General features: G+C 44.2%; 1 protein-coding gene across 1 annotated transcript in view; it reads left to right on the forward strand.

Moving 5' to 3' along the window:
- The window catches only part of HRC (histidine rich calcium binding protein), a 319013-nt gene extending 305976 nt beyond the window's left edge, over positions 1-13037 (forward strand). Inside the window, exons 5-6 of the mRNA XM_073602275.1 lie at positions 3138-3174; positions 12336-13037. Coding sequence (XP_073458376.1) covers positions 3138-3174; positions 12336-12360 — 62 coding nt within the window. The 3' untranslated portion in view covers positions 12361-13037. The remainder of the gene's footprint in view (positions 1-3137; positions 3175-12335) is intronic.
- The last annotated feature ends 8787 nt before the right edge of the window (positions 13038-21824 follow it).

A 21824-nucleotide genomic window follows, 5' to 3' on the forward strand; every position in this document is an offset into this window, starting at 1 on the left:
ATGGAATTGATCCCGGCTAGGGCTGCACTCCCATTCACATGGACAGAAAAATCAATCCCATATCTTGGAATTCATTTAACAGCCTCTCATTCTGACTTATTCTCAACCAATTATCCTCCTGTATTAAGACAGATCACAAATCTAATAAAACAATGGTCGCAACTTCCTTTATCCTGGATGGGGAAGATTAATGCAATCAAAATGACTATTCTACCCAAATTGCTTTATCTATTCAGAGTCCTCCCTATTCCAATTCCTTCCTATTTTTTGAGAATAGTACAAAAAAGAGCAACTTCGTTTATATGGGGCTCTTCTAAACCACATATACCTATACACACACTACACCTTCCCAAAAATAAAGGAGGCCTGGGATACCCTAATTTTACTAACTATTACAGAGCGGCACATTTGGCCAGTCTGTCCAAATACCATGCAAAACAGGAAATCCCATTATGGGTATTTATAGAGGCTTCAGAAAATGACCCTCTATTAATATCAAATTTATTATGGCTTGATCCTAAAGACCGCTTTAAAATTCATAATCCCATAACTAAACACTTCTTATCTCTCTGGGATAAACTAAAAACCAAATATCAGTTACAATCTCCACACAATCCTCTCCTTTCTTTTATCAGAAATCCGGCCTTTTATCCGGCATGGATCTACCCAAATTCTTTTAAAGCTTGGAAAACATCAGGCATTCAGACACTAAATGACTTCATAGCATCTAAATCATTCCTTTCATTCCCATCGCTTAGAGAAAAATATGATCTACCAAACTCTGAGATATTTAGATATCTCCAAATCAAAAATTTCTATACACCATTCCTAAAGGGGGATACACCATTATCCCAATTATCCATTTTTGAATCAATCTGTACAAAAGATCCATTTGCTAAAGGTACAATTTCATCACTTTATAATCAATTATATGGAGTACCAAATCTTAATAGACCCTCTTACGTTCAGAGGTGGGAGGAGGACCTGGGACGAACTTTAGAAGACACGGACTGGTCTAACATATGGCTCACATCTAAGTCATCTTCACCCAACATCTTAGCACTGGAGACAAATTATAAAGTCCTAACTCGCTGGTACCTTGTACCCGCTAGAGTGGCAAAATATTCACCTAATACCTCAGCTCTTTGTTTTCGAGGATGCCCAGAAATAGGCACATATTTACACATATGGTGGACGTGCCCAGTAATCCAAACCTTCTGGAAGGAAGTCTTCGTGATTGCATCTAAAATATTTAAAAAAATAATACAACCAGATCCATATTTAACTTTACTTAATCTAAAACCGGAATGGTTAACACTCTCTCAATTCAAACTTATGATCCAACTAATAACGGCTGCAAAACAAACAGTGGCCAAGGCATGGAAATCTCCTACATTGGTACTAGCAGAAACAATTCACAGAATGAATAATACAATGTCCCATGCTAAGATGGTAGCCATCGATCAAAATCAAATTTCAAAATTTGAAAAACTTTGGCATCCTTGGATAAAACAACAGTTCCTGTCAAACTTCAATGACTCTGTCCTGTTGCCATGGTAACAGATTAAATGACTTAGAGACACCCATTCTAAGGCTTCAAAGAGAACTAAAAAGAATAATAAACTGACGAGCGGGACAACCTTGTGGACCATACCTCTACCTTTCAACCCTTTTTCTTCTTTCTCTTTCCTTTTCTCCACCTTACGATTAAAGCTCATTATCAGAATTTATTTGACCTACATACACTCTACTTGTAAACAATATGTATAGTAGGTATAAATCATTTAAATACCTACAAAAGTAACTAAGGAAATGATATATATCTTTAATTTAGGTTTACGTGAACCCAATGTTTAATATTTGAAATTTCATGATATTTACCTATATAAACCCTACTGTAAAACAATGAGCTTACTTTATAGATCCTTGTAAACTTACTTTATGTATCTTTATAACATTGTATACTCAAACTTCTTTTGACAAGGAAAAAATCAAGCATAATATCTAAAGCCTGGAAATAATCTACCACTGACTCCCCCATGAGCTGCTGAAATGTTGGGTTCTTCTGCCCTTCCCAGTGGAGTGAATCCAGTATCAAACACAGGAACAAATAACTTTAAGACAGACTCTTGTTCCTTATTATCATCTATGAAAGGCCTTGCCAAAAATACTGGGCGGATGAGAGTGAAACAATACTAGGTAGTTACACTATTTTAGCAGCATAACATCCATGCAAATGAGTTAAAAACTTGATCACCATGCCAGTGCAATTATTTCCAACAGTGAGGCCGCCAGTGAGAACTTCACCAACTGTAGGTTGTGTCTCTTCTCTTTAAGCTATAAAAGGGTGTCACATTTATTCATTAAAAGACCACTACACGAAGAGTAAGACAACAAAGTTATATATTAGCATGGTACTTGCCCTGCATCCACTGTGAAATACAAGCAACTAATAAAGTAATCTCCAAATAAAATTGGCAGCATTTTCAACACATTCCAGTGATCTCAACAACAACATCACTTCCATATCTTCATCTGCAGAGAGGTATTGGAGGATCGGTTCTTCTGATTAGAATTCCATCATTTATTTTATTTAATTTATCTAGCACCAAAAACTATGCAGCTCTTTACAGGTTACCACTCTCTTCAGTACCTGTCCCCAGAGAAGTTTACACATCAATATCCTTCTGGCCGGCATAAAGTTATACCAGGAACAGTCTACAGGTGGAAGCCAACTAATTTTCCAGTATTTTAGTTGTGGGGAAAAATGGGGAACCTAGAAGCCACCAACATAGCGAAGAACATATAAACCCCAAGGAGATAGTGAACTGAACATATAAACCCCAAGGAGATAGTGACCCTGGTGAGAAATGAACCCATGGGCCCATGGTTGCACATTGCCCAAATGCGGAAGTGATCCTTTATTACTAATACAACCAGGCAGAATGTCTGAAGCGACATTGATGTATGACTTTAGGCTCATGAATATGAAAATTCCCCAGAGGCAAGATAAGTATAGTTAGCAAGTAACATTTTGTTTTCTGCACCTCACTTCTACACTTTAAAAATGGTAGATTTCCTTTTCTATGGAAGCAGATGTGTACTTAAAATATATGCGACTTTATTTTATTTTGCAGGGAGCTACATAGATGAACTTTCAGGAGCAGTATATCAGTAAGTACAACTTTTTAATCATGCCACACTGGCTTTAATTTTTATTGAGGTGGAATAGATGCTGGTGGATGAATTATGCATCAAAATTTACTTAAAGTCTAAGTTCTTAAAAAAATAATAATGAATGCACATATTTTTAGCAGAAAAAATGTACATTCATGATTTTTTTTTTTTTTTTTTTTTTACAGGAGTCTAGAAAGAATTGTACCTGCAATTGGTGGTGCAATGGCAGTCTCCTGCAAACACTTCCTCCAGCTTAAGACTACAAAGTTGCACCATGACACATATTATACCCTAAAAACGGTTGTAACATGTAACATGGTGCAAAAGGTGAACTTAACCTTTAAAGCCTAACTCCAGGTTTACTATGACTTTAAAGTCTAAGTTTACCTTTTGGAGCATGTTACACATTGCAGCCAACATTACGGTGTAATGTATTACATGATCCAGCACTTTTCAAGATAAAGCCTTTTTTACACCCAAAAACCTATATATATCTATATAGATATATAGATATATATCTATATATATGGATATATATCTATCTATATATACAGTATCTCACAAAAGTGAGTACACCTATCACATTTTTGTAAATATTTTATTATATCTTTTCATGTGACAACACTGAAGAAATGACACTTTGCAACAATGTAAAGTAGTGAGTGTACAGCTTGTATAACAGTGTAAATTTGCTGTCCCCTCAAAACAACTCAACACACAGCCATTAACCACTTCAGTCTTGAAAGAATTTACCCCCTTCCTAACCAGAGCGTTATTTGAGATTCGGCATTGCGTCGCTTTAACTGACAATTACGCGGTCGTGCGATGTTGTACCCAAACAAAATTTACGTCCTTTTTTTCCCACAAATAGAGCTTTTCTTTGGAGGTATTTGATCGCCTCTGCAGTTTTTATTTTTTGCGCTATAAACAAAAAAATGAGCGACAATTTTGAAAAAAACACAATGGGGTTTATTTACTAAAGTCAAATCCACTTTGCACTACAAGTGCACTTGGAAGTGCAGTCGCTGTAGATCTGAGGGGGGCATGCAAGGAAAATAAAAAACAGCATTTTTGCTTGTTCACGATTGGATGATAAAATCAGCAGAGCTTCCCCTCATTTCAGATCTTCCCCTCAGATCTAAAGCGACTGAACTTCCAAGTGCACTTGTAGTGCAAAGTGGATTTGCCTTTAGTAAATCAAACCCAATATTTTGTACTTTTTGCTATAATAAATATCCCCATTTTTTTTAAAAAAAAGCTAATTTTTTTCTCACTTTAGAGCAATATGTATTCTTCTACATATTTTTGGTAAAAAAAATTGCAATAAGCTTATATTGATTGGTTTGCGCAAAAGTTATAGCGTCTACAAAATAGGGAATATATTTATAGCATTTTTATTATTATTTTTTTTTTTACTAGTAATGGCGGCAATCTGCGATTTTTATTGTGACTGCGACATTATGGCAGACACATCGGACAATTTTGACACATTTTTGGAACCATTGGCATTAATACAGCGATCAGTGCGATTAATAATGCATTGATTACTGTAAAAATGTCACTGGCAGTGAAGGGGTTAACTATGTTCCCTGGGAGGTGATTCTAACTAAAGGGGGAGGGGCCTAACTAGAGGAACTGACGGATCGTGGTTCCTAGCTAATAGGAACACACACTCTGTCACTCCTGTCAGAACAGAACAGGGAAGTGTGTGTTTACACACACTCGTCCCTGTTCTGTCTCTCCTGGTCACTATCGCTCGTGGCCGGTGGTCATAGCGTCCGTCGGCCACGAGCATCGGCATCCCCCGCTGTGCAGCGGGCACGCGCTCGCCTGCTATCTGGACCCCGCGAGCCAATGTACAGCTACGTGGTTTCGTGCAGGGGAGCCAACCTGCCGCAGTATAACTGCGGCGGCTGGTCCGGAAGTGGTTAATGTCTAAACTGCTGGCAACAAAAGTGAGTACACCCCTAAGTGAAAATGTCCAAATTGGGCCCAATTAGCCATTTTCCCTCCCCGGTGTCATGTGACTCGTTACAAGGTCTCAGGTGTGAATGGGCAGCAGGTGTGTTAAATTTGGTGTTATCGTTCTCACTCTCTCATACTGGTCACTGGAAGTTCAACATGGCACCTCATGGCAAAGAACTCAGAGGATCTGCAAAAAAGAATTTTTGCTCTACATAAAGAAGGCTTAGGCTATAAGAACATTGCCAAGACCCTGAAACTGAACTGCAGCATGGTGGCCAAGACCATACAGCGGTTTAACAGGACAGGTTCCACTCAGAACAGGCCTCACCATGGTCGACCAAAGAAGTTGAGTGCCAGTGCTCAACATCATATGCAGAGGTAGTCTTTGGGAAATAGATGTATAAGTGCTGCCAGTATTGCTGCAGAGGTTGAAGGGATGGGGAGTCAGCCTGTCAGTGCTCAGACTATACGCCGCACACTGCATGAAATTTGTCTGCATGGCTGTCGTCCCAGAAGGAAGCCTCCTCTAAAGGTGATGCACAAGAAAGCCCGCAAACAGTTTGCTGAAGACAAGCAGACTAAGGCCATGGATTACTGGAACCATGTCCTGTGGTAAGATGAGACCAAGATAAACTTATTTGGTTCAGATGGTGTCAAGCATGTGTGGCGGCAACCAGGTGAGGAATACAAAGACAAGTGTGTCTTGCCAACAGTCAAGCATGGTGGTAGGAATGTCATGGTCTGGGGCTGCATGAGTGCTGCCGACGCTGGGGAGCTACAGTTTATTGAGGGAACCATGAATGCCAACATGTACTGTGAAATACTGAAGCAGAGCATGATCCCCTCCCTTCGGAGACTGGGACGCAGGGCAGTATTCCAACATGATAATGACCCCAAACACACCTCCAAGAAAGATGACCACTGCTTTGCTAAAGAAGCTGAGGGTAAAGGTAATGGACTGGCCAAGCATGTCTCCAGACCTAAACCCTATTGAGCATCTGTGGGGTATCCTCAAATGGAAGGTGAAAGAGCACAAGGTCTCTAACATCCACCAGCTCTGTGATGTCGTCATGGAGGAGTCGAAGAGGACTCCAGTGGCAACCTGTGAAACTCTGGTGAACTCCATGCCCAAGGAGATTAAGGCAGTGCTGGAAAATAATGGTGGCCACACAAAATATTGACACTTTGGGCCCAATTTGGACATTTTGACTTAGGGGTGTACTCTTTTTTGTTGCCAACGGTTTAGACAATAATGGCTGTGTGTTGAGTTATTTTGAGGGGACAGCAAATTTACACTATTATACAAGCTGTACACTCATTACTTTACATTGTAGCAAAGTATCATTTCTTCAGTGTTGGCACATGAAAATATATAATAAAATATTTACAAAAATGTGAGGGGTGTACTCACTTTTGTGAGATACTATATATATATTACCTATATAATGACAAAAAGTTATCACCAAATCAATAGGCCCATAGCTGAAATGTAAATATTTATCTGGTCCATAAGGGGTATACAGGTATAAGCTCAAGTAATTAAAGATTAATAAGGTATTGCTCCTAGCACTAAATAGGGTTAACATTGCCGTCCCATAAACAAATAAAATGTACTTACAGAGTTTAAAGGATAAGTTCAGCTTTGGGAACATGTTACATGTTCCACCTGTTTTTTTAGGGTGGAACATGTAGCATGTTTGTGCACCTGCAGTGGCTCAGCGATCTGAGCTCTCTGTGTGACAGCAGTACGGGGAGAGTTTCCCCGTACAAGCTGTAATTTTTTGAAAGTCATTCATTCCCAGAGTCCTGTAAATGAATTAACTACAAGTACTGACATTTCTTGCGGCTCTCGGCCTGTAGATCTCAATGAACTACCACGGCTCTGTTGAGTGTTGTGGTAGTTCATTCATTCTTCCTGTCAGTGTGAAACTGCCTGCTCGTATGATGTACGGGCAGACAGCTTACACTGAAAGTCTGCAGAAGACTTGCATAGCCCCGACATGGCATGGCTCATGCTAATTGCTGGTGCAATGCTTTCCAGCCCCCCCCCCCCCAAAAAAAAAGAAAAGAAAAAGTTGATGCACATTTTTTTTAATTTCTTTAAAAGGTAAAAATGTCCTTTAATTTTTTTTTATATATTTTGTGTTTTTATATTAACAATCTACTTACTAAATAAAATAATAAATTGTCATCGTTTCATTTTAAAATAGAAATATATCTTCCCATTGCACACTTACCTATGAATGCATCTGTGCTTAACGTTTTCTCCTAGTATCCCTGCTAAGTCCCACAAATAGCCATTCAGCTTGACAGTAAAGTTTAGCCTAATACGGCTTCCTGTAATGGTGTGGCAACAATGCTGCACTGTTCCTGAATTCAGGGCAGAGTTGCCACTCTACTGAAGGCTGTGCCTACTTGCACTACAGTGAAATGAAAAAATGTTGCAGGGGGTGTAGCTATTTGCCTTGTCATTGATAATTTACAAAGCTATAGCTTGTTAGTCAGCATCTGAACACACATAAACCAGCCCACTGCTTTCTAAATTGACAGTATGCCAAAACCCTCCTACTGTGAGCTGCAGTGTCTGGGGGGGGGGGGCATGTGAGATACGAAGGAGGATTCAGTCAGTTCACCTTTGTTCACCTTTTTTTTCCTTCTAAATTTCTGCTCCCTTATGTACCAGTATAGCAATAATGTACTTTTTTTGCAAAAATAAAACAGCTTTCCGTTTATTCTACCTACACTTACCTCGCTATCTTCATGGATGTTTAAAAACCCTGCTCCATTACTTCTGCCTTGCTTTCTGAACAGACATTAGGTCATGACACAGGAAGGAGTTGACCAGCTGATCTCATTAGCACACACCCTGCATCATCTACCCTTAGCTGGTCAACTCCTTCCTGTGTCATGACCTAAGGTATGTTCAGGAAGTAAGGCAGCAAAGCTGTTTTATTTTTGCAAAGTAAGTACATTAATGCTATATTGGTCCATAGGGGAGCTGAAATTTAGAAGAAAAAAAAGTGAACAAAAAGGTGAAGTTAGCCTTTAAACCTGACAGTGGTTCTAACTATTTCCTGCTTTATCTAAGCCTCAGAAAAAAGGTTTTCACTGGATTCAGTCTTTAAAGTGGAGGGCCACCCTGAAAAAAAAAATCACCAAAAATCCTAAAAAAAAAATAAAAAAAAACATTTGAAAAAAAGAAAACATTTTAAACTTACCTAAACCATTGTTGCTAGGCAGTCTTCCTAATCTGCCTCTTCCTCTTCTGCGGTGTGTTCTGCTCCTCGGTGAGCAGCCCCGTTGTCTTCTGGGAACTGTGTGTGTTCCCAGAACACCACGGGGCCATTCACAAGACTGAGTGCCGCACCGCTCGTGCATGCGCAGTAGGAAACTGGCAGTGGAGCCGCAAGGCTCCACTGCCTGTTTCCCTTACTTAGGATGGCGGTGCCGGGACCCGAGAGCCGAGGGACGGGTCGGCCTCGGGCGGGCGACATCGCGGGCACCCAGGACAGGTAAGTACTTATTTAAAGTCAGCAGCTACAGTGTTAGTAGCTGCTGACTTTTAAATTTTTTTTTTTTTTAGGACGGAATCCCGCTTCAATAACAAACTACAACTAAGTCCTTCCATTTAAAGCAGTATTAAAGCCAAAAGCAAATATGTATTATATCACAGCTTACCAAAATCTTAGATATGATGGATGCATTCATTTTCTTTTTTAGGATTTTTTTCCTATTTTCATCTGGTAATCCAGCCAGTAGGCCTGTTGTTTTTCAAAAGAACAAACTCCCCTAAAAATGTTGCAGAGTGTTGAGACAAACCATTTAGCATTGACAGGGGTGCTTACAATGATCAGCTTTCATTTACCCATGTAAAAACGTAATCCCAAAAGGAAAAAACTGTTGCTGTAATTGTTTGTGTAACTTCAGTGTGAGCCGGAGTTTGAATTCTATTTGTTAGTGTATCTAAATCTGCTAGTACATCTAGCACCCCCCCACACACACCAGGCTCAACTTTAACATAGAAATGCTGACCAGCCATTCCAGTTTCCTCATTATAGGTCCTCTTGGGTGGGTTCTCCATGGAGCCTATACAGTGTCTTGAAAAATCATTCATACTCCTTGAAATTGTCAACATTTTGTCATATGACAATCAAAAACGTAAGTGTATTTTAATGGGATTTTTTGTGATAGACCAACACAAACTGGCACAGAATTGTGAAGTGAAAGGAAAATGATAAATAGTTTTAAAGATTTTTTACAAATAAATATCTGAAAAGTGTGGCATGTATTTGTATTCAGTCTCCCCAAGTCAATACTTTGTAGAACCACCTATCGCTGCAACTACAGCTGCAAGTCTTTTTGAGTATGTCTCTACCAGCTTTGTACATCTAGAGAGTGAAATATTTGCCCATTCTTCTTTGCAAAATAGCTCAAGCTCTGTCAGATTGGATGGAGCGCATCTGTGAACAGCAATTTTCAAGCCTTGCCACAGATTCTCAATTGAATTTAGGTCTGGACTTTAACTGGGCCATTCTAACACATGAATATGCTTTGATCTAAACCATTCCATTGTAGCTCTGGCTGTATGTTTAGGGTCGTTGTCCTGCTGGAAGGTGATTCTCCACCCCAGTCTCATGTCTTTTGCAGACTCTAACAGGTTTTCTTCTAAGATTGCCCTGTATTTGGCTCCATCCATCTTCCCATTAACTCTGACCAGCTTCCCTGTCCCTGCTGAAGAAAAGTATCCCCACAACATGATGCTTCCACCACCATATTTCATGGTGGGGACAGTGTCTTCAGGGTGATGCAGTGCTGTGATTTGGTCTAGGCCGACAAGGCCCAGGCCTAGGGCGACACTTTGCAGGGGGCAGCAAAAAAGCCACCCCCCACACTAAAAAAGCCCTCCACCCATCCTGCCGAGTTCCGGCTCCCAGGACCGCCTCCTGCTCTTATATTGTCCCAGACGCCCTTGTTGTTGGTATGGGAGCGTACTTGGCCAGGGGGGGGGGGGTCCCTGGCAACTGGCACTAATGGCACTAATGAGGTGGGCACTCTTAAGCTGCACTGATAAGGCAGCACTGATATGCACTGATAGGCTGCAACGGTGGCCCCTGATGAGGCTGAACTGATGGGGCTGCACTGATATGGGCACTGATAGGGGGCAATGGTGGCCCCTGATGAGGCCGCACCGATGGGACTGTACTGAATTAAAGACTTGTATAGCGCTGCAAATGCGAACTGAATCGCCTCAAGCTGTACTGATGGGCACTGAAGGGCACTGATGCCCACTAATGAGGCGGCACACTTAAACTGCACTGATCTGCTGCACTGATGGGCACTGATATGCTGCAATGGTGGCCCCTGATAAGGCCGCACTGATGTCCACTGATAGGTGGCCTATGATGAGGCTGCACTGGTGGCCCATGATGAGGCTGCACTGATGGGCACTGATAAATCTGCATTGATATGGGCACTGATGGGGCTGCACTAATGTACAGAGAGGTGGAGCTCTAAGAGGAAAAGGTGGAGCCTAAAGAGGAAGGGGTGTGGTTTACAGATGGCAGAGTGGGTCTTAAACTGGAAGGGGTGTGGCCTTGACAGGAAGGGGTGGGTCATATTTAAATTAGGGGAGTGTGGGTTTAGTCAGGCCTAGGGCAGCACAAACCCTAAATACACCGCTGGGGTTATGTACAGTGTTAGTTTTCCACCACACATAGCGTTTTGCTTTATGGCCAAAAAGTTCAATTTTGGTCTTATCTGACCAGATCACCTTCTTCCACATGTTTGCTTTGTCCCCCATGTGGCTTCTCGCAAGCAGGACTTCTTATTGCTTTCTTTAAACAATGGATTTCTTCTTGCCACTATTCCATAAAGGCCAGATTTGTGAAGTGCACGACTAATAGTTGTCCTGTGGACAGATTCTCCCACCTGAGCTGTGGATCTCTGATTAATGCTCTCCTTGCCTGGCCTGGACAGCCATGTCTTGGTAGGTTTGCAGTTGTGCCATACTCTTTCCATTTTTGGATGATGGATTAAACAGTGCTCCGTGAGATGTTCAAAGCTTGGGATTTTTTTTAATAATCTAACCCTGCTTTAAACTTCTCCACAACTTTATCCCTGAGCTGTCTGGTATGTTCCTTGGCCTTCATAATGCTGTTTGTTTACTAAGGTTCTCTAAGACGCCTCTAAGGGCTTCACCGAACAGCTGTATTTATACTGAGGTTAAATTACACACAGGTGGACTCTGTTTAGTTCTACTAGATTTTAGTTAGGGGTATCAGAGTAAAGGGGGCTGATTAAAAATGCACACCACACTTTTCAGATATTTATTTGTAAAAACTTTTGAAAACCATTTATCATTTTCCTTCTGCTTCACAATTATGTGCCAATTTGCGTTAGTCTATCACATAAAATCCCAATAAAACACATTTATGTTTTTGGTTGCAACATGACAAAATGTGGAAAATTTCAAAGGGTATGAATACTTTTTCAAGGCACCATACCAGGCCCAGCCCAAAGGGTTCTCTTCCTAAATCGACAAGCTTACATGACAGTATACTAGTGGTAGCTTCTGTCCTTCACCCTCTGCTCTCTAAACTAGCCCCACCCACAGCATCCACCCAGGGGAGGGGTCTCCCCAAAAAGGGTACTAACCCCAGTTTACAAGGGGACAACATTGCTGTGCTGCTCCTGAATCCAGAGCAGTGTTTCCACTCTCATGGAGGCTGTGCCTGTTTGTTGTAGAGTAGGATTAAAAGATGGTACAGTTGCTGTGACTGAATTGTCACTGCTGATTCACAAGTTTGTAGCTTGTGAAACAGCTGCTAGCCCTGCCCAATGCATTCTGAAATGACAGTAATGCCTCTGCTGCTGACATTCTCCCACTTTGTCCAGCAGTGTCTGGGAGGGGGAGCATGTAAGGCACAAATAAAGGAGGATTTGGCTCATTACGGTGAGGTAAAGACAGTTTTTTTTCTTCAATTATGAGGCATTTGCATTATGTAGTTGAGACCAGTTTAGACTGTCACACAAGAGCCATTAATACTTTAATTTATTAAGTACTTATTGCGGTTGTTAAAAGTGTCTGAATTGTTGTCTGTTGCACTATGTATGCTAATATAATATGATTTGTAGTATACAGACCCAGCAGATGGATTAGGTACACCTTATAACACTGTCTTATCTTTGTGCAGGACTGTCGCCAACATATTTGAATAGAAGCAAAATTTTAGCTTTTGAAACACAAAGCTGGGCACTGGACTCCATTTAAATCTGTAAACTTTCTATAACACAAAGACAATTTAAGCCATGGTTCGACCATAACATGGCTGATAGCAAACACTGGCATTCAGCATTGTTCAAGCATTGTTCAAGCTGTAGAATATATCGACTCACTTTTGTACTGAATGCCAAGATGTTGCCCCCTTAGCCAACAATTACCACTGTATTTGCTGTGCCCAAATTAGTAACTTGGTCCTACCAGATCAACAACTTCAAATCTCCTAGCCCTGCATCTGCTTGTGACTTTTCAGAAATTACACTGGGATGAGACTAGAAAGACACCAGTGAACCAGTGCAAGATTGAAATATACAATGTGGTTTTTTAGCAGACATTAAACCAAGAAGATGCTAAATTTGCAACTATCTCCTTGTCATGGATCAGTCATCATTGTCAAACCCCATGGGCAATGGAGATGGACATTATTAATGCGGCCTACTTTAACCTCCTATGTACAGTAGCAAAAAAACAAAAAAAAACATCATCTGTTTGGGGCAAATCCTGTCTGTTTTTCTTATTGGAAGAATGGAATATAAAGACTATGTGTTTATTTATTTTGTGTAAGGAATTAAAAGTCTCAAGTATTCAAAAAATAAATATTGTTCTATACTCTTAATTGGCTTCTGTTTATTTTATTTTTTAATTAAATATTCTTTATTGAAAAACTTGAAAAATCTATACAAAAGATACAAAAACACGTCCTTCTATAACCCGCCCGCTCCCCCCACCCCCCCTCCATCCGCCCACTTCTCCTGCCCCATGAATTACACATACTTTCATATACCCTTTCACTCCCCCTGTTATCCAATCTCTCATTCCCCTCTCCGGCCCCATCCACACCCATCTCTATGTAACCAGGGTTTCTTCACCTCTAACCAGGGTTTCCATACTCTATCATATTTCCCTGGACATCCCCTCTTACTGTATGTAAATTTTTCTTTCCATATCGTGTCATTTATGGCATTCACTTATTCTCCACATGTTGGGGGGCTATCGCTTGCCATTTCTGTGCAATCTTTTTTGTTTGAAATAAACATCTAATTATTGCAGTCTGTATATTTCCTGGCAATCCGTTCCTCTCCATATGCCCCAATACATACATCTTAACATTTAGGTCTAGAGATGTCCCAAAGACTGAGTTTATTATGTTGACGATCCCACTACAATATCTTGGCCTCTGTCCAAAATTGGCCCTAATGTATGAATGTGGGTTGGGGACCTTGGATTGTGGGCTCCTTGTGGGTAGGGACCAATGTGAGTGTGCGATGTATGTGTAAATTGATGGCGCTATATGGGTACCTTAAATAAATAATAATATAATAGATGAGCACCTTAATGAGATGCAATGTACAGGGATAATTGTAGACACGCACACTCACTCAGGTTGAACTGGATGGACTGGTGTCTTTATTCAACCTTACTAACTATGTAACTATGTATCTTTATAGCTTTGGGCACATACAGACCATTTGTATAAGATCTCCCTTTGTATTGCTGCATCTTGGGCATTTGGCATCTAGTCTCCTTCCAAACAAGAACATCTTTAAAGGGGTATAGTATGATCCATGTACAAAAAATAAGTGACATACTATCTGCGAGGGCGACAGTGACACCCTGGGCCCCAATTCCAATATACGGCTCCACTGCTCCTCTGTTATGTTCCAAATATCCTCCTCCTATTTTTTCTTGCTCTGGAGATCTACGCCTCCCCCATGTCTATTTTCTCTATATGCACATACATATCGGAAATCAACCCCTCAGAGGTCCCAGCATTAACCACCTTTCCGAGAAGAGGCATCTCGCTCCACTCCAATGCTTTCCCCCTAAACTGAGCGTTCAAAGCATGTCTGACTTGTAGGTACGGGTCAGGGTATTCCTCCTTTAGTTCTTGGAATGATTTCAGCTTACCTGCCCTATTCATTTGTGCCAGGTAATGGATGCCACATCGATCCCATTCCTCTATTTTCCCCATTACGTAATGGGTTTTTATTATCCCATAGGGGGGTGTCACGGGACCCTACTTCCCCTGATTGCCCTACTGCTCCCTAGCACCAGCCCTACAAGTGTTCGCACCAAGTGTCACTGGGACGGGAGTCACTTTGGGTATGGTTGTATTCAATTGTTCTGTTGTGTCTGTCGGCCTTGGGAGAAAAGTATATTATGAGATGTATGTCTATGTGGGGGGGGGGTGGACTCCTCCAGCGCCCCTTCCTGCTGATAAGACTGTTTACTGATGAGTAGTTTGAATACACCTGACCTGTGTGTCTATTTTTATTGGACAGTTTACCCCACCCTGAATCCAAGGGAGGGGGCATGTCCCTGAGTTGTATTTCACCCTACACTGAGTTACGGCTAGTGACTGGGTGGGCTAAGGGGTCTTGGATCATGTGGTACTGGACAGAGGAAGCATGTATGGTGGACATAGTCCTGTTGAAATGGAGGTCCGTTACAGGGGGAAATGTAAGATACCTGTGGTAGGTACAAGGGCGGATCCAGAGTCTAGTCTCGGGAGACTAGACAGTTATGGGACAGTTTGCCCCGCCCTGAATCCAAGGGAGAGGGGGTTTCCCTGAGCTGTAATTCTATTATTACATGTGCTTGAATAAAGAGTCTGATGTTTTTCACCCTACACTTAGTTACAGCTAATGACTGGGTGGACTAAAGGGTCTTGGATCATGTGGTAAAGGACAGAGGAAGCATTTACGGTGGACATAGTCTTGTTGAGGACAGAGGTCCGTTACAGCTGGGTTCTTTCAGGACTTTGAACATCAATGCAGACTACTGGGGGTCCCGCCCGCAGACTGGACCCGCCATAGAGTAGGACTGCTGGAGGGGGGCAGCTGAGGCTTATCATATGATGGACCCTCTTAAGAAACGTAGCTATGAGGACCTAAAACGGGCAATAGTGGACTATTATGCTGTATCGCCAGAGGCATATTAGGCCCAATTCCAGACTACCCCTCGGGTCCCTGAGACCTCCTTCAAAATGTTTGCGCACAAGCTGTCCGTAGCATGCTGCCGATGGCTGGAAGGGGAGAAGGCCACCTCCCCTGAGGGGATCAATCATACAGGCTGTCCTGAAGGAACCATTCTTTTTTATGTGCCCCCCGAGCTCCGACAGTGGGTGCAGGAACGAAAACCTGCCACCCTAGAGGAAGCTGCAGCCTTAGCGGATGAGGCCCTCTTGATCAACACACAATGGCGGAATCTCCCAAGGCACCCCGAGTTCCCAGGGTGTCCAGCCCCACCTCTGGGCTCTCCATGCCTCCCCATAGTTGGATGTATCCCCAGGCAGCACCAACCCCTCGGGTCAGACTACCACACCACCCGATCCCCCCACAGTGGACCGCAAGACCCACCTTGGAAAGGCGCCGTTTTGGCTATGGGCAGCCTGGTCACTATCAGGCCAGCTGCCCTGCCAGAACCAAGACTCTCGGACCTAGCCCTGGCATTCCAGTACATTATGTGGATCTGTACCAAGCTCCCGAGGACCTGACGCCACCCCCCTTCAGACTGGTGTTCCTCTTCTGCCGACTGGGACACCCTTCCAGGAGTCTTTGGCTTACAACCTGCTGAGGCACCTACATTGCTTCTCCAAGGAAAGCACCTAGAGGTCACCGTGGACGGTCAAAAGGCGATTCCGAGATTTGGTGCGTTCCTCAAGATTGTGGACCCACGAGTTGTGCACCCTGGCGCTCTCCAGCCCGGCCCAGGAATAGTGATCCAATTGGCAGATGGCACCAAACGCTTCATTCCCCTCGCTACTGTCACCCTGGACTATGGACTGGGGCCCAAGCGCTGTGATGTAAGAGTAATGGGAGGATTGCCTGCAGATGTGTTTCTTGGGAATGATGTCGGTGACCTTCAGTGTCTCTTTGTCAGGGCTGTCAAGCGAAATTAAGCCCACCGGGAAGCCACCCAGCAGAAGGAGGAGCTCAAGCACCTGGATGGAAATCTGATGCCTGCGGAGAGTGACCCTTCCCCAACGCCTACCACTAGTTGAGTAACCTGGGATTAGGATCAGTTTAACCAGGACTTAACCACTGACCCTACTCTGACGGACTTCTGGACCCAGGTAGGGCTGCCAGGTTCGGGAGCTGGTGACTAATAAGTGCAGGAAAATGGATTATTATACTGAATTGTAGAAATCGCTCCCGCAGGCGGACCCCAGACCATTACCAAGCAGCTGATAGTGCCCCAGCAGTTCTGGGCCTAACTGCTACCCCTGGCCCACGACATTCCCATGGAGGGTAATCAAGGGAAGTTACGGAAGAAAACGGACAGAAAAACGGTTAGCCCAGGCCTTCTATTGGCCCAGGATGTCCCAAGCGGTAGCCCACTATTGTCGCACCTGCGATCTAGTCAGCAACATGGGAGGACGGGTGGCCAATGAGCCCCCCTGCAACCCTTGCCCATCATTGAGGAGCCACTTCAGCGGATAGCTATCGTCATCCTGGGACTCTCTCCAGCAAAACTCAAAAGTGGTACATCCTGAACCATGGTGGATTATGCTATCTGTTATCCTGAACCAGTGGCCCTCTCCAACATCACAGCGCCCAAAGTCGCAGAAGCCCTAGTTACAATATTCACACGAGTGGGCTTTCCAGCCGAAATTCTGTCAGACCAAGTTACACAGTTTATGTCCGATGTGATTTAGTCCCTCTGGCAGACCTGTGGGGTGAGGGCTATCCAGACCACCCCCTATCACCCCCAAACCAACAGACTGTGTGTGCGTTTCAACGGGACCCTGAAGGCCATGCTACGTACCTTTATCGACCAGGAACCAGACTGGGAACGGTACCTCCCCCACCTTCTATACACCTACTGGGAGGTCCCACAGGAATCCACTGGGTTTTCTGTTTGAGCTGCTATATGGGAGGAAGGTCCGAAGCCCCCTGACCCTGCTGAAAGAATACTGGGAGCGCCAACTACACAATACAGAAGTTCCTGTGGTCCCCTGTGTCCCAGAACTGCATGAGCGAACGGGCCAACTTGCTGGGCTCGCGGGGGACCACCTCAAGGCTGCCCAAACCCGCCAAAAGACGCGGTATGACCTCAAAGCTCGAACCCATTAATTTGCTGAGAGCCAACAGATCCTCATGATAGTGCCAAATCCCCAAAACAAATTACAATTTACATGGGAGGGACCCTTTCGAATCATCAAGAAGTTAAATGAGACCAACTATGTTCTCACGCTGGATGATTGGGGGGAAGTGGCAAAAGACCGTGCACGTCAATATGAACAAGGAATACCATAACAGAAACCTTCCCATCCTGGTGGTCTGCCCCCTACCCTCTGAAGAAGATGACAAAGTTCTGCTTGATCTCCTGGAGGTAGCTCGCCACTAGGCTGACTTACATCAGGTACCCTTGGGCCCCCAGCTCAGCCAGGAACAGCAGGTGTCCATGAAGGCCGTTGTGCACCATCGCCGTCCCATCTTTTCCTCTCGGCCCAGAAGGACGACCCTCACCGCTCATGTAGAAACCTTGCAAACCCCGCCCATCCAACAAGCCCCTTACCGAGTTCAAGAAGCTGTCCGGAACACCATATAACAAGAACTGAACAAATGTTGGACCTGGGAATTATCCAACCCTCCCAAAGTCCTTAGGCCTCACCTGTTCTTGTACCCAAGAAAGATGGCACCATTCGATCTAGTGTAGACTACCGACGTCTTAATGACCACACCGTTATTGACGCCTACCTGGTGCTCTGTATAGATGACTTGCTGAACCGTCTGGCTGGGGCCCGCTATGTCACTACCCTGTACTTGAGCAAGGGTTACTGTCAAATCTCCTTACAGAGGGAAGGGAGGGAACTTTCCACCTTCATTACCCCCTTTGGGCTGTTTGAATTTCTCAGCATGCCCTTTGGGATGAAGAATGCCCCTGCCACCTTCCAGCACATGGTGGATCAGTTGCTGCAGGGCTGCCAAGACTTTGCCTGCGCCTACTTGATGACATTGCCATCTTCAGTGATCCATAGGAAGACCACCTCTGGCATGTGGGCACCATCCTAGACCTAATTACAGGGGCCAACCTCACTATCCAGCCCAATAAGTGCCAGATGGGAATGCCCGAGGTTTAATACTTGGGATACCAGGTGTGGGGAGGCAGACTGAGCCCTCAACCAGCTAAAATCGAAGCCATTAGGGACTCCTCAGAATAGGGAGCAGGTTATGGCCTTTTTGAGCACTGCTAACTATTATTGCAAATTTGTTCCCCATTTCAGCACAATTGCCAAGCCACTGACGGACCTGACCAAGAAGACTATGTCCAAGGTGGTGACTTGGACCATGGCCTGCCAGACTGCCTTTGACCAGCTGAAATATGCCCGTGATGCCGTCCTGGCAGCTCCAAACTACAAACGAAGGTTCATTGTACAGACAGATGCCTCCACATATGGGCTGGGAGCTGTCCTCAGCCAGGTAAATGAGGAGGGAGAGGAGCACCCAGTGGTCTTTCTTAGCCAAAAGTTGCTGGACAGGGAGGTGGCCTATGCCACCATCGAAAAGGAGTGCCTGGCTGTATGGGCCTTAAAAAAACTGCAACCCTATATGTACGGCAGGGAGTTCACCATTCTCGCAGACCACAACACTCTCATCTGGCTGAATCGGGTCTCAGGGGATAACGGCCGCCTGCTAAGGTGGCGTTTGGCCTTACAACCGTACAACTTCACTATTCAGTACTGAAGGGGGAGCCAACACCAAAATGCAGATGGGCTCTCTCATCAACAAGATTTCCAGCAAAGCCCAGCAACCCACAAGAGCCTCTAGGGTAGCCTGTTGAGGTTCCCCTTTTGGCACTCGTAAAGTGGAGGGGGGAAGGGTTGTCATGGGGACCCTACTTCCCCTGATTGCCCTACTGCACCCTAGCACCAGCCCTACAAGTGTTTGTGCCAAGTGTCACTGGGATGGGAGTCACTTTCGGTGTGGTTGTATTCAATTGTCCTGTTGTGTCTGTCGGCCTTGGGAGAAAAGTATATTATGGCATGTATGTCTGTCTATATGTGGAGGGGGAGGGACTCCTCCAGCAGCCCCTCCCTGCTGATAAGACTGTTTACTGATGAGTTGTTTGAATACACCTGACCTTGTGTGTCTATTGTTATTGGACAATTTACCCCGCCCTGAATCCAAGGGAGGGGGCGTGTCCCTGAGTTGTATTTCACCCTACACTGAGTAACGGCTAGTGACTGGGTGGGCTAAGGGGTCTTGGATCGTGTGTTACCGGACAGAGGAAGCATTTATGGCGGACATAGTCCTGTTGAGAACAGAGGTCCCTTACAGGGGGAAATGTAAGATACCTGTAGTAGGTACAAGGGCGGATCCAGAGTCTAGTCTCGGGAGGGGCACTGCCAAAAAATAAGGTGTTGCTTATAACGCAAAAAATAAAAAACTAGCAGAGATGATCAAATACCACCAAAAGAAAGCTCTATTTGTGGGAAAAAAAGGACGTACATTTTAATCGGGTACAGTGTCGCACGACCGCGCAATTTCCAGACAGTTATGCAGCGCAGTATCGCAAAAAATAGCCTGGCCTTGAAGGGGGGTAAAACTTTCCACAGCTGAAGGGGTTAAGATTGAACAAGTCAAGACTAAAAGGGCATTTTTTTTTACATACGTAATGGTACACATGTATTTTGCGATTTGACACATGACACTCATTCATTTACTCACTTTTAGAAAAATATTTTGGTGCTCTGGTGGGGGGGAGGGGCTCCCATGCAGGAGCAATGGAGATGGAACCGGTAATTGCACTGTCCGTAGCCAAAGACAGCATTAGATGACTTCTTCCTGTGTTCACGCCGCTCTGCAGTGTGGAGAAGATGGAGGGAGGAGGTGGGTGTAGCCAACACTCAGGGGCGGAGGCCTGCAGTGTGGAGAAGATGGAGGGAGGAGGTGCCGGTGGGTGGGGCCAACACTCTCACTCAGGGCAAAGGCGGAAGCCTGCAGTGTGGACTGTGGAGAAGATGGAGGGAGGAGGTGCCGGTGGGTGGCATATTGCCCTGTTGCCCCCCCTGGATCCACCCCTGTAGTGTCCGAAGTGGAGCTTGTGTGCTGAGGATTTAGACAAAATGTAGTTAGGCAGATCAGGTTGGTAACAGATCAGGCAAAGCAGTACACATTCAAAATCAAAATCCAGAGAGTGGTCAGACAGGCAGAGGTCATATACGAGCTGGTGGTGAAGTACAAAATCAGCAAGCTAGAGAGTGGTCAAAAATTGAGGCAGAAGTCCATACAAGGTAATCAGAATCATAGCACTATCACTACACCCAGGGAGCTAGTCCACACAAACAGGCATGAAGTGCTGCTATTTATGGGCTGCTTGATTGTACATTGTCTGCAGCTGGCAGCAGGTGGGGCTAATGAGTCCAAGGCAATGCATCAAGCTGGAAGAACATTGCAATAACTCCAGAGCTACCCGGGGCACAACAGGTAAGGCTGCAGCTGTGGAACCAGGAGCACCCTGGTTCAATGACACCCAGATACATGACAGGAGCACTTTGTAAACCTGTTGTATTCCAATAAAGCATTGACAGTTTTCCAACTTTTTACCATTAATTGCGCTGAGGGGCATCTAGAGAGGAAAGGACCCGCCTCAACTGCTTCCACTGCCGTATCCTGTATCACCTCCTACTAGCAAATTACTTCCCCTCATGTGCTGTAGCTGTGCGTCAAAAAATAACTTCTCTAAAGGTGTGTCTTCTACAAGCAGACTATCTTTACCTTGTTTATACCTGCTGTTGAAAAAATTGCTGATCTTTTAACCGGATCCCTCAACCCCCGGACATTCCTTTAACATTCTAAATTGCCCCATATGGCTTATTTTCCTCTCATTTAAGTGTGTTATTTTTCTCTCTCTTTTTTTTCCTTTTCTTTTTTTCAGTTTATTCCACCTATGTCATTTCTGCTTCTTCCTTCTTAACCTCCCTGGCGGTATGATTATTTCAGATTTTTTAGTCTCAAAGTGGTACCATTATTTTGCATAGAAATTTGGCATTTTATATTGGAACGGAGCCCGGCACACAGAGGCTTTGGGAGGAGGATGGAGCCCACAAACACAGTGGAGGGGGGGGACATCGCAGGATCCTGGGGACAAGGTAAGTACAATGCACCAGGATCCTGAGATGTAATTCCTAGTGTGGCTCGGGGTTACCGCTAATGGTGCTGAAATTTAACCACGATCCACACTCGGGAAAATCGCCAGGGAGGTTAAATTAAATTGTACTGTGTTTGTGTTCTTGTATAAAATCAAAAAGCTCATGAATCTATGAAACCTCCCCATCCTGTGTTAAGTCTGTGGATATATTTCATTCGATCACAAAACCATTCTTACATATTCTCACACACCCATTCATCCCTTACTCACCCCATAAAAACTTCCCCCTCACAGCCATTCCCCAACT

The sequence above is a fragment of the Aquarana catesbeiana genome, linkage group LG10, assembly GCF_042186555.1.
Source record: "Aquarana catesbeiana isolate 2022-GZ linkage group LG10, ASM4218655v1, whole genome shotgun sequence".
In the NCBI taxonomy this organism is placed as follows: domain Eukaryota; kingdom Metazoa; phylum Chordata; class Amphibia; order Anura; family Ranidae; genus Aquarana; species Aquarana catesbeiana.